This window comes from Panthera uncia (assembly GCF_023721935.1).
Source record: "Panthera uncia isolate 11264 chromosome B2 unlocalized genomic scaffold, Puncia_PCG_1.0 HiC_scaffold_24, whole genome shotgun sequence".
Taxonomy (NCBI): Eukaryota; Metazoa; Chordata; class Mammalia; order Carnivora; family Felidae; genus Panthera; species Panthera uncia.
Window position 1 is genome coordinate 82,454,611 of NW_026057580.1, and position 18,135 is coordinate 82,472,745.

General features: G+C 37.4%; 1 protein-coding gene across 6 annotated transcripts in view; it reads left to right on the forward strand.

Annotated features, from left to right (window-relative positions):
* Positions 1-18,135, forward strand: part of LOC125938893 (tRNA (guanine(10)-N2)-methyltransferase homolog) — a 93,071-nt gene that overhangs the window by 72,264 nt on the left and 2,672 nt on the right. For all 6 annotated transcript variants that reach the window (XM_049654305.1, XM_049654306.1, XM_049654307.1 and 3 more), the window contains one exon: positions 670-790. In XM_049654305.1, coding sequence (XP_049510262.1) covers positions 670-790 — 121 coding nt within the window. The remainder of the gene's footprint in view (positions 1-669; positions 791-18,135) is intronic.

An 18,135-nucleotide genomic window follows, 5' to 3' on the forward strand; every position in this document is an offset into this window, starting at 1 on the left:
ATCCTGCTTTCTAGGTGTCATCACCTCCATACACGTGGTACCTGGGCTGCATAGCAGCAATCACCACTGCTCATTATTGTGGCTTTGATTTCTTCCATGGTTAAGGTGACCATGTGGTGCTTATTTTATTGCTAGTTTATTTGAATAATCTTACAAATAACTTTTCCTGTATTTACAAAGGTAATAGAGATCTCAAGATGCCATTAAAATTTTGCAGGAGCACTTCATTTTATAGGGAAAATATATGCCGAGTAGACTTTATTCTTTGGGAATTCATAAAAATCTCCAGATGAGTCAGTCCCTCATGCATATCAAGGGATTGTTTGTTACAGAATATATTTCTGTCTTATGTGCTCTTGTGGGACCCTTTAGGGTGGAATCCTTGTCTTGTTAACGTCAAATCGTTAAATGCTTTGTGTTCTTCCGTAAAACATTCTTTCACTGTCTCTTAGTCCACAGGTAAAAAAAAAAATTAAACTGCTTTTTTCAGATGTAATATTAAAGTACTTTGTAAAATGTTTGTTTATGGATTATATAGTCAGTATATGTAAAATAAAATATGTAGAGCGTGGAGTGGGAGGACATCCATACCACAGTGGATAACCCCGTGACGATCCTGTGTGGGGTGCACATATGAGTGTTCCTAAAAGTCAGCTGTGCTTTCTTCAGATACACTGAGGAGATGGTACCCTGGCACCCTTGCCTGCAACTCATTAGCAACTGTGAGCAGAAGCTTTCTAGTCACACATCAAGGCGCTTGATAACCATGGAAAAGGTGAAGACATTTGAGGTAAATTATCCTAGTATTTTTTGGATAAATTCTGGAAGAATCCAAAAGAGAATTTTCTAGTTTTCCTGTAATTGAGTTTGAAGTTCAAGAGTTTTGTGACATTTGGTGAGATTTAGAGGGTAGGAATTGGATATAGAAGTTAAATAGCAGAGTAGAAATAGAAGTTGACTTTAACTTCTCATCTTTGTCACGAATGCAGTTAAACAAAGAAAAACAGCACACTTAATTAAACAACTATTGTCTAACTAGCAATCTACTAGTTACCGTTTTTCCTCCAAAGCAGAACCTACTTGATTGAAGACTATTCTGCAAAGAAAAAGTCACTTTATATAATGGACAAAGTCATTTTCTCTCATCTGTTAGGACTCAATGCATGTGCTCTTTCTGACACACACACACACACACACACACACACACACACACACACACACACAATTCTTGAGAAGAACAAAACATCTGTTATTTCATATCCAGATCAGAATTGATATGAATAATGCCTCATAATGAAGCTTAATTAAATCTACAACATGCTCCTTCAGCTATACTTATCTGGATTGACAACCACAGCTTTCCCAAATTCACTAACCTTGAGTGTGTCCCATCTTTGTTTTTGGTCTGTACAATAAGCAGGAAAGAACAGTGTTACTGCCCGAAGATTTTGTCATACTCACCTCTACTCTGCATTTGATTTTTTTCATCTGATTTACAGCTTATGGATTCTTTCACAGTAATGAAAACTAATATTTGTAAAGTGCTTTTTGAATATATTATTATAGACTTCTTGTTTTTGTCCTTTGTCCTTTTAATTTCCATTTGCTATCTGTCTCTAATTTAGACTCTTACTATCATATACCTCGTTTGTTCTGGTTGTTTCCTAAATTATCTTTTCCAATTTTCACACCTCTAGTTCTTAACTGTTAAATGACTTTCTAAAACACTGCATCCATTATGTTACTTCTTTATGCACAAACTTTAGTGATTTATTTTAATTACTAAATAAGATTCAGTGTGACATAAAGTTTCTTCATTAATCAGGCTTCAGTATCGGGGCATTTCAGAAAGTGAAGTTATTTATGTATATAAATAGTTGATTTGTGTTCACTCAGGAACGGGGTTGTATGTGTGTGTTTACATACATATATATGTATAGGTAAATGCGATATAATTAATATAAGTGGTTGTCTTTTTTTTTTAAATGTTTGTTTATTTTTGAGACAGAGAGAGACAGAGCATGAATGGGGGAGGGTCAGAGAGAGAGACACAGAATCTGAAACAGGCTCCAGGCTCCGAGCTGTCAGCACAGAGCCCAACGCGGGGCTCGAACTCACAGACCGTGAGATCATGACCTGAGCCAAAGTCGGCCGCTTAACCGACTGAGCCACCCAGGCGCCCCTAAGTGGTTGTCATTTTTAAAACAACAGAATTTTATATTGAAATGATAGATATTCTTGGGGTGGCATCTTGTACTTATTATATTTATGTTGTACTTATTCAGCATATTCTTGAAATTTTTAGATTTACATTTAAAGGAATAATATTAAACAGTTATTTTGCTATATAGTGACACTTTGCTTTTCTTTGAATTTTATTACTGGACTTTGGTGCTCGCATTTTATAGCAGACCCATCACCTAATTGTTGTTTTTTGGAAATCAAATCCTGTTCCAAGATTGATGATCTACCATTGAATATTTAAAACATTAGGCAGATTCAGAAATTCTAAAAGAGGGGTTTCCATATTGTTTGGCACAATGACAACATTCCTAAGTGACAGTTTTTGATGGGTAAAATGTATTTGGATATACAATAGAAATCCTCTTAACCAACCTCCATTGCAAACTCCGTTGATTGTCTAATACTGGCCATTTTTGTCCTAAAACACCAGCACCTATGCCTGTAACATGTTGCATACTTCCAGCTGGTGAGTTGCTTGATCTCTACTATATCTCTATGCTTCTGTACCTACCAGCTAAGTTGTCTGTATTCCATGAGCCAGTTGTGTTTGTTTTGTGAGTTGTTTATGCTGGTTATATTTGTTATGGTAATTATGTGATGTAATTAAATGCTAGTTATTCCAGTGAAGTGTGAGTGTGAGAATAAAGTTGTCATTTCTATAAAAGCTAAGTGGAATACTTTAGAAAGATGGGATAAAGTGAGTTGCTAAATAAAACTCTTGGACTGGGAATGGGTGAGATGAGTATAAAAGGTTAGAAAAAAGCTATCCGAATCTAGGTTTCCATACCCAGATTGCTTTGTAAGAGTCTTTAAGTTCTTGCATCATTTTACAGAAGCCAAAACTGGAAATCTTTGTAGGAAATCTTTGATTCTATATCAAAAGATTGATAAATGAATATACAGTTTTTCAAGTTAAGATATTCAGTATATTTACAGAACATTTTTATTTTTTTCCTGCTTTTACCAACTTTTTCAGTGAACTATGTGTTAGTCTGCTTGGGCTGATATAGCAGAATTCCACAGACTGAGGGGCTTAAATAACTGAAGTTTATTTTCTCGGTTCTGGAGGCTGGAAGTCTGAGGTCAAGGTGCCAGCGGGTTTGGTTTCTGATGATGCCTGTCTTGCTGGGCTGCAGACAGCCTCCTTCTTGCTGTATCCACTGTGTGTGTATATTCTTGGTGTCTGTCTCTACTTACAGGGACATCGGCCCTGTTGGGTTAGGACCCTACCCTTCCCATGTCCTTTAACTTTAATCATCTCCTTTAAGGCCCAGTCTCCAACTACAGTTATTCTGGGAGTAAGGGCTTTAGTATATGAGCCCTTATGAGTTTGGGGGGGCACAATTCCGTCCATAACTAACAGTTACTAGTATCTATCACCGTGAATAAAATGCCTGTTGCATGTTAGAGTCTGCTTTTTTCACGCTGTCTCAGTCAGTTCTCATGTATATGTTTGTCTTTTAGTATTTTGAGGGAAGTACGGCGTTTGATAAATTAGTAACACTGCAGCTCTTAGAAATTACAGCACTTAATGTAATTATTTGAGTTACTAATTATAGTAATAGTAACTAACATTAATGTGCCAGGCACATGAGTAATACATGTAAAAAATAGAAATATTATCTGTGGATTTTATAGTTGTAAGTCTTGATGTTAGGAAGTAAAATGAATGACATCAGCATTCTTTTTGGCCTCCATAAATAGTACTTGGACCATATAATGGTTATGATGGCCTGAAACATTGTCAGAGGAAAATATAGAGAAAGGATTCTTTAATCATTAATGGGGTCACATAATAAACCAGTCATTTCTGTCTTTTTTTTTCTTTTTCTTTTGACTTGTTTTGTTTTTTTAAATTTACATTCGAATTAGTTAGCAATGCAAATTAGTGCAACAATGATTTCAGGGGTAGATTCCTTAGTGCCCCCTATTCATTTAGCCCATCCCCTCTTCCACAATCCCTCCTGTAACCCTCAGTTTGTTCTCCATATTTATGAGTCTCTTCTGTTTTGTCCCCCTCCCTGTTTTTATATTATTTTGTTTCCCTTCCCTTATGTTCATCTGTTTTGTCTCTTAAAGCCCTCATATGAGTGAAGTCATGTGATTTTTGTCTTTCTCTGACTGACTAATTTCACTTAGCATAATACCCTCCAGTTCCATCCACGTAGTTGCAAATGGCAAGATTTCATTCTTTGTGATTGCCGAGTAATACTCCATTGTATATATATACCACACCTTCTTTATCCATTCATCCATCGATGGACATGTGGGCTCTTTCCATACTTTGGCTATTGTCGATAGTGCTGCTATAAACATGGGGTTGCATGTGTCCCTTTGAAACAGCACACCTGTATCCCGTGGATAAATGCCTAGTAGTGCAATTGCTGGGTCGTAGGGTAGTTCTATTTTTAGTTTTTTGAGGAACCTCCAAACTGTTTTCCAGAGTGGCTGCACCAGCTTGCATTCCTATCTTTTTTTTAAATGTTCTTTTTCTTTTTTTTCTTTTATTTAAATTTATTTACTTATTTTTGAGACAGAAAGAAAGAGAGAGCAAGCACAGGAGGGGCAGAGAGAGAGAATCCTAAGGTGATAGTGCAGAGCCCGATGCAGGGCTTGAACCCACAAACTGTGAGATCATGACCTGAGCTGAAACCAAGAGCTGAAACCATTTAACCGACTGAACCACCCAGGTGCCCCACCAGTCATTTCTATCTTAATGGCAAAATTGAGACCTGTTGTCAACAATGTCACATTTGCTTTCCTGTAAGTTTAATTTATTTAAGAAAATCTTTTTTCCAGTATTTTTTATCAGATTTATAATATTTCTCTAAGCAGTTTATTTGATGCTTGGAAGAAGAAATAAAGAATGATCTAAGGATGTTTCTGACAATCTTCTACATAAAAATGATAAATAAAGGCACTCACCTTAGATATTTTTAAACCTATAAAGGCAGTGTTAATTTTTGTTTGGTTGTTTTTATTATTTTACTCTTGTCCTTTCCAAATTTATTTAAAAAAATAAGGGAAAAGCCTAATGCTCAAGTGATTTTTTGAAAGTCTTCATTTTATTTATTTTTTAAAATGTTTCCTTATTTTGAGAGAGAGCATGTGTACATGTGAGTGTGGGAGTGGAGAAAGAGAATCCCAAGCAGGCTCACACTGTCAGCACAGACCCTGACACAGGGCTCGAACTTGTGACCTGAGCCGAAATCAAGAGTCAGATGCCTAACCAGCTGAGCCACTCAGGTGCCTTGAAGCAGTCTTCACTTCATAAGATCAAATTTGATCAGTGAGTTTTCACTTGTATGCAGTGTACTGTAACTGAAAATACTTTGTCATGTTAAATTAATCATTTGGTTTTTAATTAATCACTTCATTTCTACATTCTGTTTGTACGAAGAGGACTGTGTATAATTGCAGCAAGATCCTAGTCCTTTATAATGCAAGTGATGACATAAAATTGTCAAACTGTTCTCATATGCATCTAACAAATTATTCTCAGTCTTGTTCAGCGTTGTTGATTTTGGCAATGAAAGACTTAATTTTAGATTTTTACACTCTTGTGTACTGTCTCTCTGTGTTTTTGGTTTGTCACTTGTTAGGTTTAACCTCAGTTTAACTTTTGGCCTACTTAATACATTTTGTTATAAAGTGTTCTCCCTCTCCCCTTTTAGAATGTAAACAAGTTATAAATGCAAAAACTGTCTAAAGAATGTGGATATTTTATAAAACTTTGTGTCTTTTCATTATTGACTATAGTTTTTAGACTTGCTTATTGGGCATTAGTAACAAAGAAGAAAATTTTCGCTGCTCATATTAATGAAGATGTCTGATAAGAGAAGCCATTATTCCCAGTTGATATATTCTGAAAGGGTGTGTGTATATATGTGTGTTTATATATACGTGTATATATACATTTATGTACATATATATACATATATATACATATACATACTTGCATGTATCTATAAACACATACGTATATACAACACTTTTATGCTGCTTATTGTTTACAAAACTTTCAGATCCATTTAAGCACATTATTTTGCTAATTTTAGAGACTGGGAAGTGGCCCAATTGAGACCAAAACTCCTCTTTGTACTTGAAATTCTTTGTCCTTTGTTATGCATCATGTTGCCTCTTTACCAAAACATGTTTCTACCTTTGGAATATGCTAAGGTTAAAAGGCAAGTACTATTGGGTGGCATATTTCTAGTTTCTTTTAAAGATCACTTTTCCTTACTGTTCATGGGGCCATGGTAGAATGTGATTTGTTTTACTAGAACTCATTTTTCCTGTTGATCCAACATGTAGTCGATGCTGCAATATATAATTGTGGTCACAGTGGCTGCTTCTATAAAACATTTTTCTCATACAAAACTCATTAGGAAAAGAATGCTGATTTTCAGACATGTCCAGAGCGGACCAGTGTAATAGCAGTGTCATAGTTATATCTTCAGTGAAAGTCACCTGTAACAGCACACTGTCCGCCTTTTCTACCAGTATACTTGGACAGATGAAAGAGTACCCAAGTAGCCCATTTTGAGACTTCCTTGAAATCTTTTCTTAAACATGCGGGTTTTAAAGTCTATTCTATAGTATGTTTAAGTGTAAAAAAAAGAGTATCTTAAGTTGCCTTTGCACTAAATGGGCCATCAGGTGCCCTGTTTGTTTTGTGGTTTCTTTACCTGACATGATTGATACCTTATAGTGATTTGGGAAGTACTGAAGTATAGATAAGTTGAATTCTAGATATTATATGGACACTAGTTTAGACTAAAGTTATGTATATCAGCTGTAATTTTACAGTTAGCGAGTATAATTCTGATGATTTAAAATAGGGAATGTTGGGAGGTCATAGTGACAGGTGCTGAGGGTTAATGTTCATTTTTTAAATTTTGGATTGAATGAAGAGTCCACTAACAGGAAGCTGATGAATGCTTCATTAATCAGAATGGAGGGTGGCCAAAACTGAGGGACTTAAGTACCAAGAAATTTTGAAGCTATGGAGAGAGAACCACTAATATAACATGTTTTAAATGAGGAAGGAAGGGAAGAGACACCAAGGTCACTTCTTTGAGAAAATGACTTAGGGATGGCTTGAAGTAGAAGAAATTAGTCTTTGCCATAAGTAGTCTACATATTAGAATGATTAATAGTGTTGCTAATCATAAACTGGTGTTTTGCTGACATAATGCTTGTGCATATTTTGTTATGCTTTATCTGTTCTCAGGATTAGTGCCGTTAGTTGTTTTGGCAGCTCTTTGAATTAAAGATGGTTTCTCCGGGCTGGCCTTTCTTTCTGAAATATTTTAGGTTTTTTTTTTTTTTTTTTTTTCCTATCTCATGCCAGGAAAGTGGATATTTTCCTTTTGATTAGAGCTATGAAAAATTAGAGATTAGGTGTGAAGTATTTCAATCATATAATGCTTGGTAGAAAGGAGACACTACTTCATTTATCAGTGGGAAAAATAAGACCAGGTGACACTGGTAATTAGAATCTGGTAAGAATCTGGCAGTTAGACATGAACTTTAAGTCTGTATTAATAAGATACAGTGTTCATTGCCATCAAATGCATATGTAAGAGAGGGGGTGGGGGGAGAAAGACCAAGAAAGAAGAGTCTTTTTAAAAATTATTTTTTGTAGTAAGAAGGAAACTATTTGGGTTATCTATAAATTATGTTTTGACTTGGTGTTTGAAGAAGGCTTGTAAAAGTAGATAAAAGCCTGGTGATGCTGCATGTCATGTTGAATTAAGTTTTAAGGACGATGGTCATCTATGTATCTCATGTTATCTTGTTCTGAATGACTTACGTTAGTTGCTAATGGTACTTTTCCTTGAATTTAAATGTTAAAGGTCATCATTTGATTTTTTTTCTTCTCTACTTCTGCAAGTAAGTGATTTTGCCAAACAAACTGGATATTTTGTTAATACTCTCATAATGGTTTTAAATTGTTTCTGGTAAACCAAGAAAAAGCAAAAATTTATCCCCTACCTGCTCCAGGAAGGTAATCATTTAAGATATCTGGATTCTAGGATATGTCTCTTTTATTTGCAGGAAAAAGCAGTTCTCTAAAGGTAGAGAGAGCATCTGCCATTATGCTCTGACTGTAATGATCATATTTTCAAGCTATGACAGTAAAACAGTTTTTAACATACTGATATTATATTATAGAATCTTAGCGATCAGTTGCAAAATACAATCTGGGAGTCCTAAGGTATGAATGGTTTAGGGAAATGGGAAATTTATGTGTGGAATCTGCATGATCCTCTGGCTTCCTTTAAAATTGGTGAATGGCAATTATAGTTGGTATTGTGTGTGTGTGTGTGTGTGTGTGTGTGTGTGTGTATTTTTTATCCTCTATTATATGCGTAACTTAGAATTATCTTCCTAGTGGTTTTCAAATTCAAACATGAACATACATCTTCTTCCCTCCCCATGACCCACGAGGAATACAACTGTGAGATTTTCAACATATTTTTTTGCCTAAAACCTTAGTGTGCAGTTTAATGAGTAATTATAAAGTGAACATCTGTGTAACCACCACCAAGGTTAGGGTTAAACAGCAGTCAGCACCTCTATTTCTGATCCTAAACACCTCGCTTGCAGGTATAACCACTAATCTGACTAGTATGGTAATCACTTTCTTGCTTTCCATCATACTATCACTAGTATTGAAATGATCCATAAGCCAAGTAATTTTGCTTTTTTTTTGATCTTTACATAAATGCATATGTATTTTTGTTAATTTTTCTCATAATGTCTTGTGACAATTTAAAAAAGTCAACTAGGAGAAGAATAGTCTCCAGTTTAAAGTGGAAGAGTATGTGTGTGCATGCCAATGCATATTTTGCTCTATTTTTCATCCTTTGCTACTGACTTACTTAGTTTTTATTAAGTATATTAGATATAGTAACTAGTAAGTTGTCATAACATTTTTATCTGGTGTGTTGGCCCTGTATTATTTTAACATTCGAAGTTAAGTTTTGAATTTTATAAAGTTAATGTATTTTTAGTGGTAGGCATGTAGAAACTACTTAGAGACTCCTAGGTGGCTCAGTTGGTTAGGTGTCCAACTTTGGCTCAGATCATGATCTCGCAGTTCACAAGTTTGAGCCCCATGTCAGCCTCTGTGCTGACAGCTCAGAGCCTGGAGCCTGCTTTGGATTCTGTGTCTCCCTCTCTCTCTCTGCCCCTCCCCTGCTCATACTCTGTCTCTCTCTCTTTGTCTCAGAAATAAATAAACATTAAACAGTTTTTTTAAATAAAAAAAAAGTACATATAGGGCTGTATCATCCTAATAGCTTAAATATCCATGATGGTCTTTTTACAGTTAGAAAGAAGTTATGTGTTGAGTGCCGGATATCAAAGTTGAATCATTAAATGTTACTCATTTTCAGAACTCAGTGAATATTTTATTTTGCATTAAATATTGCATTAAATATTCACTGCATTAAATTGCAGTGAATATTTTAATATGCATTAAAGTATTTTAATAGACTTTAGGTAACTTAATATCTTGCAAAGTAATGAAATTTTTTACAAGTACAGATTATATATGAATACCTAATTTAGGGATGAAGATTTCCAACCTTACCTTAGTTGGAAGGTAAGAAGTTCCCATTAAGAATAATGTTAGAGGTTTTTCTTAATAGTATTGGATGCCAGACTTTTGACCTGCTTGTCCTTGGTTTGGAAATGGCCTAGTGCTGTTTATAGTTGTATAACTTTAGCACAAGTGGTTTCTATAGCTACTGTCCAGTACCAGATGTAGAACAGTGGGAAGCTTTGATAAGGGGAGCAGGATTTTTAAACAAAAGCCGGACATGGGTAATTACCCCGAAGCTGAACTGAGGCCTGTTAGATTCAACACTGTCATTTACCTTTCATTTCACTCTACTGATTACAAGAAAGGAAATCTACCCAATGTTTTTCTCTTCCATCTCTTTGCTTTCTTCCTCTCACCTTATGTAAGAATGTGTATCATAGCTTTAATCTGTTTCAGGAATACACGAGTGAGTCTTTCTTGACAAAATCAGATGAGCATTGTTAGTTTGGTGGCTTTCACTATGATGACAGCATTGTTGGTTTTCACTTATCATAGAATAAGTTTCATAAGCCATTTGTACTCTGTTGTTTGCAATGAAACTGCTGTTTTGTATAAACTACTGTCACTCTGAGAATATAAATGGCTTAAGGTTAATACTAGTGAGGTAGAAGAAATCATTATCTCATTATCAGGAACTGTCAGTAAGTAAAAGGACAACTTGAACCTAACCTGTAATTATAATAGAAGCCATTTGGATTCCTTCTGAATGGCTATAGAACTTCTGCAATTTCATCTCCAAACTCACACTTTTCTAGGGGAAATCCCTTATTTTTAAATGGTAATTTTATACATTGATGATTACCTCTCAGATATTTTCATCAAAGTTTGGGGGTTTCTATAAAAGTAACTCTTTTGGCAGTAAAAGGACACAGTGAGAGAGAACTTTGGCTTTACTCAGAATGTGGATGGGGATGGTGTGAGAGGTAAAGTTAGGGGATTGTTTATAGTAGAGGATGGTGGGGCAAGGAAGTTGAAGAAACTCATGCCTGATGACTCATTGTTTCTCTGTAAAGGAGGTTTTAAGTTTTTGCTGGGAGTGAATAAACATAGTAATCTAAGGTCTTGAGGACAGGTGAAATTTTGGAAAAGGTGCTGTCAGAAATTAGTAAGAAAACTGTGCCTTTTAATGATTTTTATATTCATGTACTTCTCATATTTTTGTATGTTTTCTTTTCTGGACTTGATTACATGTTCCCTAAGGGGAAAGCCCTGGCTTTCATCACTCGGCCTGTGTTTATGGGACCATTTGTGTAAGGTGATGAGGCTAAAGAGACTAAGTCATAGTCCTTATCCTTAGAGTACTTGCACAGTGAGAGAAGTGGTCACCCAACCCATCCCAATCTCATATGTTCGGTTCTGTAGTGACCTGTGTGAGGTGCTGTGTGAACACCGGAGAGCATCTACCTGAGGAAATGGTGCTTGTCAAGAGATGAAGCCAGTTGGGGTGCCTGGGAGGCTCTGACTTTGGCTCAGGTCATGATCTCAAGGTTTGCAAGTTCGAGCCCCACGTCGGGCTCTGTGCTGACAGCATGGAACCCGCTTCAGATCCTGTTTCCCTCTCTCTCTGCCCTCTCCTGCTCATTCTGTCTCTCTCTCAAAAATAAATAACATAAAAAAAAAAAGAGAGAGGAAGCCAACATTTTAAGCAAAGGTACAGAGGCATGAGAGGGGTTGTGGACCATTCAGGGAGCCCTGAAGTATTTTAGCACGACTGAAATAGTAAGTATTTGGGGGAGGAATGGTTGGAGCGGAAGTTGAAAACCAAAGAATGCTTAGTGTTGAAGGTCTTTACATACTAAAGAACTTCGAGTTGATCCTTTTGGTGATGGCAAGCCCATGAGGGATGTTAGGAGAGTGGCAGAAGTTCGTGTTTTATGAAAGTCACCTGGGCTTTAAAATGCAGGTGAGTTTGAGTTGTGGAAAGATACCTGTGGTAGCAATGTAGAGGCTTCTGACATGGTGGTGCAAAGATGATGAAGCTGGAAACTAAGAAGGGTAGAAGTGGAGATTGTAGAGGAGTTAATAGAATTAAGAGTTTGGAGGGAGGTAGATATGACAGAATTTGATTACTGATTGTATAATTGGGCTGAGGGCAACCGGAGTTAAGATAGCGTCCAGAAATCTGGCTTGAGATGAGTGGATGATAGTTTTCTTGCATTTTTTTCCCCCTTTCACATGAGGACAGTGATTTCCTGGGCTATTGAAAATAGTCTCCCAACTGGTTTCCCTGCTTCTGTGTTTTCTCCTGCTGTTATATTTCCTATGCAGTAGCCAGAGGATCTTTAAGAATGTAAATAGGTAAGCTCTTACCTGTGATCTCATGACACATTGGTAGTGTGTCTGACTCCAGAATGTAAATAGATAATGGAGCTCCCCTGCTTAAAAGTCATCAATGACTTTCTGTGGAATTTAAAATAAAATTCAGAATCTTTCACATAACCTTCAAGGCCAGCCTGATCTATTTCTGGCTTGTCTCAGCCATTTCATTGTGTGTCACCTTCGCTTTTGTGTACCAGGCCTTAGCCACACTGGCCTGTTTTCAGTTCCCAGAATGTATTTATCTCTTTTTAGTTTCAGAGTCCTCTCACATTGTGTTTCCTCTCTTATGCCCTCTCACCTGAGACTCTTAGGTCTCAGATAAATGTTCCTTCCTTAGAGAAGCTTTTTTTGTCCATACTCTTCACCCCATCTTCACCCCATCTAGCTGGGTGTCTCATATTATGGTAACTCTTCCCAGTGTTTAATCAGTTTGTAAGTATATGTTTGGGCAGACAGTCTTTAATATCTGTCTTCTACTAGCATATAAGCCCTGTGAATTCACAGATCTTGCCTGTTTTGCTCAACTCAACAAATACTTAATGAATAGTAATTGTTCAGGGATTATTTGGGGCCCTTCTAGAATAAAAACAATCCAATTCAGCAATATTTAAATCATCAATTTGAAGGAAGAGAAAGAACAGTTATGGCTAACTAAAAGTTTTCTCTTTGAAAGTACATGGGATTTTGTCATTACCCTGACATCACTCTTCAAAAATCAGTGTTACAAAAACATTTCAGTCCCCTGGTACCTAGGCTTCATTTCTCACGAGAAACAAACCAAAGTTACTGCTTTCGGGGAGAAAGCAGTAACTAGAAGGGTAGTGTTACCTATGTGGACTTCTCAGTGAAGAAACTTTAGTTCCTTTAAAGTCTGAGCAGTTTGGGGCGCCTGGGTGGCTCAGTCGGTTAAGCGCCGACTTCGGCTCAGGTCATGATCTCGCGGTCCGTGAGTTCGAGCCCCGCGTCGGGCTCTGTGCTGACAGCTCGGAGCCTGGAGCCTGTTTCAGATTCTGTGTCTCTCTCTCTCTGACCCTCCCCCGTTCATGCTCTGTCTCTCTCTGTCTCAAAAATAAATAAACGTTAAAAAAGAAAAAATAAATAAAGTCTGAGCAGTTTGTGAGGCTCCGTTTGAGAAATACTCTTACATGTGTGTATTCTCAGTATAATTCAGGGTGTCATTAGTTCCATTTAAAGTGTCCATTTCAAAAGTTACTGCGAAACATACAATTTTGTTTTCTTGAGAATTTGTTCCCATTTAGATTAACATTAATTGTAAGTAGCTGAAGTACTTTCGATGTCTTTTTTGTTATTTTACTCCTTTTGATGTAGAGTTGTAAAAAATAATTAACTTGAATAAGGATTAACTTGAACAATGTCTAGTTTATGTACTTTTTCTTTCTTTTATTAGAGAATAATTTGCAGTTCTAGGTCGGGCATAGATGACAAAGTGATACATTTTAGAATCGCCAAAGAGGATATGTATTTCTGTATTTCCACATCATTCTTTAAAAAACGAAACGGTGTGGATAAATGCTGATGTTACCTGAAGTAAAATGGCCATCCCGATCATGTTGGTGCTCTGTGACTGTAGGTGTTTACAGCAAGCAGAACTCACAAACAGTGAGGGACTGACTGTCAGCTGGGCTTTAAGCTGCCATTACCCACATTAGGAAGTACTCTAGAGAAGGATTTACCTACTTCAGCCAGCAGAGGGCAGTGTACACATAAAAGTACACTACTGGTTGTAAGTCTTCCTTTGGTTTCTTTGGCAAGTGTGTTAAAATTCTTCAAGTGGTTTATGTTTAGAATTAGCAGTACTGATAGGACAGGAAATTGGTTGGGTGGGACAGTGGTTAAAGGGGTTCTGTCTAAAAGTTTAGATCAGAAATATGTGCTACCATAATGTTGCTGTTCTGTGAGGAATGTCTTCTAAATGTCAAATTCCATTTTGAATGACCCACTGATCTACCATGTGGGAAGTTAACTCTTTAGCCATTGTTTTGATATAATTTCCACTAAAAAAAGAAGTGTAATGGAAAAAGCATGGGCTTTGAAGTCTGGTCTAGGCTACAATTCTACAAATGCTCCTTACTGGCTTATCGGTGGCAGATTATTTAAACTCTTTCAGCCTCCATTTCCTTATCTGCAAAATTTAGATAACAATCTTCTAGGAAAAGATGCAAAAAATAATTCACTTTTGTAAAACACATAGTTCTAAATATAAGTTATTTCTTGAATCAGAATTTGTGTATTGTCATATTTATGCTGTTGGTCTTACAGGGTTAAGTGATAGGTCTGAAAGCAGTATATTTCCATTATGTAGCCATCTGAGACTCGTACAAATTTTCCTGTAGAAACTCTGTTATAAAAAATGATATGTTCAATAAGGGGTTAATATATAAAGTATATAAAGAACTTCTATAGCTCAACACCAAAAAACAAAAAAACAAAACAAAACAAAACGAAAAAAACAAAACGCAAGCAATCTGATTAAAAATGGGCAGAGGACCTGAATACACATTTTCCAAAGAAGACATACAGATGGCCACCAGACACATGAAAAGATGTTCAACATCACTAATTTTCAGGGAAATGCAAATCGAAACCACAATGAGATATCACCTCACACCAGTCAGAATGGCTAGTATCAAAAAGACAAGAAATAACAAGTGTTGGTGACGATGTGGAGAAACGGGACCCCTCGTGCTCTGTTGGTAGGGATGTAAATTGGTGCAACCACTGTGGAAAACAATATGGAGGTTCCTCACAGAATTAAAAATAGGAATACCGTATGATCCAATAATCCCACCACTGGGTATTTACCTGAAGAAAACAAAAACAAATTTGAAAAGTATATGCAATCCCTGTGTTTATTGTAGCATTATGTACAATAACCAAGACACGGAAGCAATCTAAGAGTCCATCAATAGATGAACGAATAAAGAAGATATATATGCACAATGGATAGCCATAAGAAAGGATGAGATCTTGCCATTTGTGAACAACATGGATGGACCTAGAGGGTATCATGCTAAGTGAAATAGGTCAGAGACAAACGCTATATGATTTCATTTATACGTTGAATCCAAAAAACAAATGTACAAAGTGGTGGTTACCAGAGGGGAAGTGGGTGGGGGGATGAGCAAAATAGGTGAAGGGGATTAAGAAGTACAAACTTCTAGTTATAAGTAAGAGATGACAGTGAGGACGTGTACAGTGTGGGGAGTATACTCAATAATATTGTTAATGTTTTGTGGTGACTGATGGTGACTACACTTAATGTGATGAGCATTGAGTAATATATGGAATTGCTGAATCAGTGTGTTGTACACCTGAAACTCATGCACCTGAAACCTGAAACACCTGAAACTGTATATACACTGTGCTTCAATAATAAAATTTTTAAAATGGTGAGTGTCTAAAACATAGTGTAATCAATAATCTTAATAATTTATTCATATCTCCTGTAACTACTAACCTACTAGTAGGTTACTACTAACTACTAGTTAAATTTGGGAAAGGTAATCTGTAATCATTCACTGCCATAGTTTTCTCTCTGGGCATTTCCTAATTCTTTGTGTGTTTTTATTTTCCATGAAGCATTTCTTGCTTACTAAAAATTGGCAGGACTCAGACTTTATGCTACTTAGGTGATGTAATGACTGATAGCGATAGGCAGGTTTGAAAGTGTTAGAGAAACCAGAAGTCAGACACTGTCGCAAGCTTGAGTTATGAGGGACATCAATGGTTGTGTTGCTTGAGGATACTCTTCTCCTTTTAAGTAAACACTTTGGACCTTCGAGATACGGAGTTGAAAAAAAATCTGCAGATATTCTTGGTTGAGATGGGCAGGGAATGTGAATAGAGAAGAGTCATGAAAAGGTGATGAAAAATATGTAGAGTTGAATATCATCATCTCAAGTGTGAGCCCTGATAAACTAAAGATAGGATGAAAGAGAAAAAAGAAAAAAAACCTACCGAGTTTGCCATTTTCTTCAGCGTCAAGGTAACTTAAATTCTGAGCAGTTGCAAATAGTATATTTTTTATGGAAAGGGTATATTTTAAGTGTGTATTATTCACAGGTATATGATACTTACATGTCTGATATAATATGTGGTAGACTATAGATACACTAAATGTTTCATATGGAACATTTATGAACCATGACTTTTCCACTTAGGTGAAAACGGTAGCCCAAGTCCCTGGAGTGTCTCGCTTACCCTGAAGCGGGACTTAGGCTGCTCGCTACTGGAACGGCTCTTCCCAGATCTCTGACTGCACAAGGGATTTGGAATTTTTGGGTTCTCCAGGAGTTTTTGTTCCAAATGTTTTATTTCACAATCAGCCTTGTAGAAGGAGGCATTCCAGCACAGGACCCATACACATTCCTTATACCAATTATTCCCTACTCCCTGAGAGATAAAGATGAATAGGGATTTTTCCCCCCTCCAGAGGTTGCATTTCTAAGGTTATAGATGTTCCTAACTTTTCCAGTAGCACATATTTCTCTGCCACTGGGTCTCTGTACCACTGAACACAAGGTCTGTTAGGAGCTTATTTTACTCTTACTCTATTCTGAGGAAATCTTGTGATCTAAACTACCCAGATAAGTATGTCATAGGTAGTATATGTTTTCTTGATAGCCATTAATTAGTATAGGTTTTAATTACCGCTATGGGATCTTCCAGGCTCCTGCTGTTCATTTCCATTCCCTTACTCTGATCATCATATTCTCTGCTCTTTATCACCAGTTTGTCTTTTTTATATCCTTTAGGTCAAAGGCCAGCTGTTTGGTTAAGCTGTCTCGTTGGTCTGTGAGGAAGCCTGTCTCCCACTGTGTTTCAGCTTTTGTGTTCTGTACGCCCTGCTTCCTCAGGTGCACTGCGTCCTTGGCAGCATTGTTGTCTAGGCCCATTACCAGTTGAGTCAGTCTCCAGCCCGTCCTCAGCTGCCTACTGAGCCCGAATGCTGGAATCTATCTTATCCTCCTCACCACTGCGTGCTCCAGAACATTCCCCAAAGTAGTCTGCCATGCATTTCAACATAGAGGTGGTGGTGCATGGCCTGGAGGCGTCACAGGGAGAAGAGAAGACAGAAGGCAGAGCTGGGAAGGACCTCACTGCCAGCTGGTGTTGTGATTCCTCCTGTGTGGGAGAGGAAACTGAGAGGACGTTCAGCAAACTGATGTGCAGTTGAGTCCAACTCCCAGACATTAAGGGGAAAGCCTCAGAATTGGGGAATGTTCGAACCCATGTGGATTTTAACCAGGAATGCTGGCACATTAGATTTGCATTTTAACAAGTTGAGTTTAGTCTCAGTATGGAAAATAGACTGGAGAGGGAGCCACTGGAGAGAGGGCAACTGGCCATTGAGGGGAAAAAAAGGAGAGATGAGGAAGTTTAGATGCCAGTACTGGAGTTGTGGGTGAAGAGAAGTGGATTTGAGACATTTAGGGTGGAGAATCAAAGATTTTCGGACTGACTGAATGTGACAGGAAAAGGGAGAGGCATTTGACCCAGGCTTCTGATTTCCATGTCTAGGTAGAGAGTGATGCAGGGAGCTGTGGGGAGGAGTAAAGCAGCAGGAGATGTCGACATCTGGACAGAGTTTTAAATAGCCAAGCAACATTTCTGCCAGGAGTGAGCTAGTGTGACTCAGGAAGTAGACAGGTTTTCTAGTGATCTTTCTTGATAGAAGGACAGAAGTTGGAGGGTAGTTGAATGGCATGTCCCTTCCTTTCAGATGACCCTTCAGTCAGACTTTTGATGAAAGTTGAAATGCACAAGCCAAGGTTAAATGCTGGAATGTTGTTCTGTATTGCTGCTGCCCCGCGTACAGTCCTGAGATGTGGACCAGACCGGAGTCCTCCTCTGAAGTCCACTGTGCCCCTGGGGGTATGGTATCCCTCAGGCATCCTCGTGGCTCCTTATTTGTCCTCCTGCTATAAAGATTTTGTGTC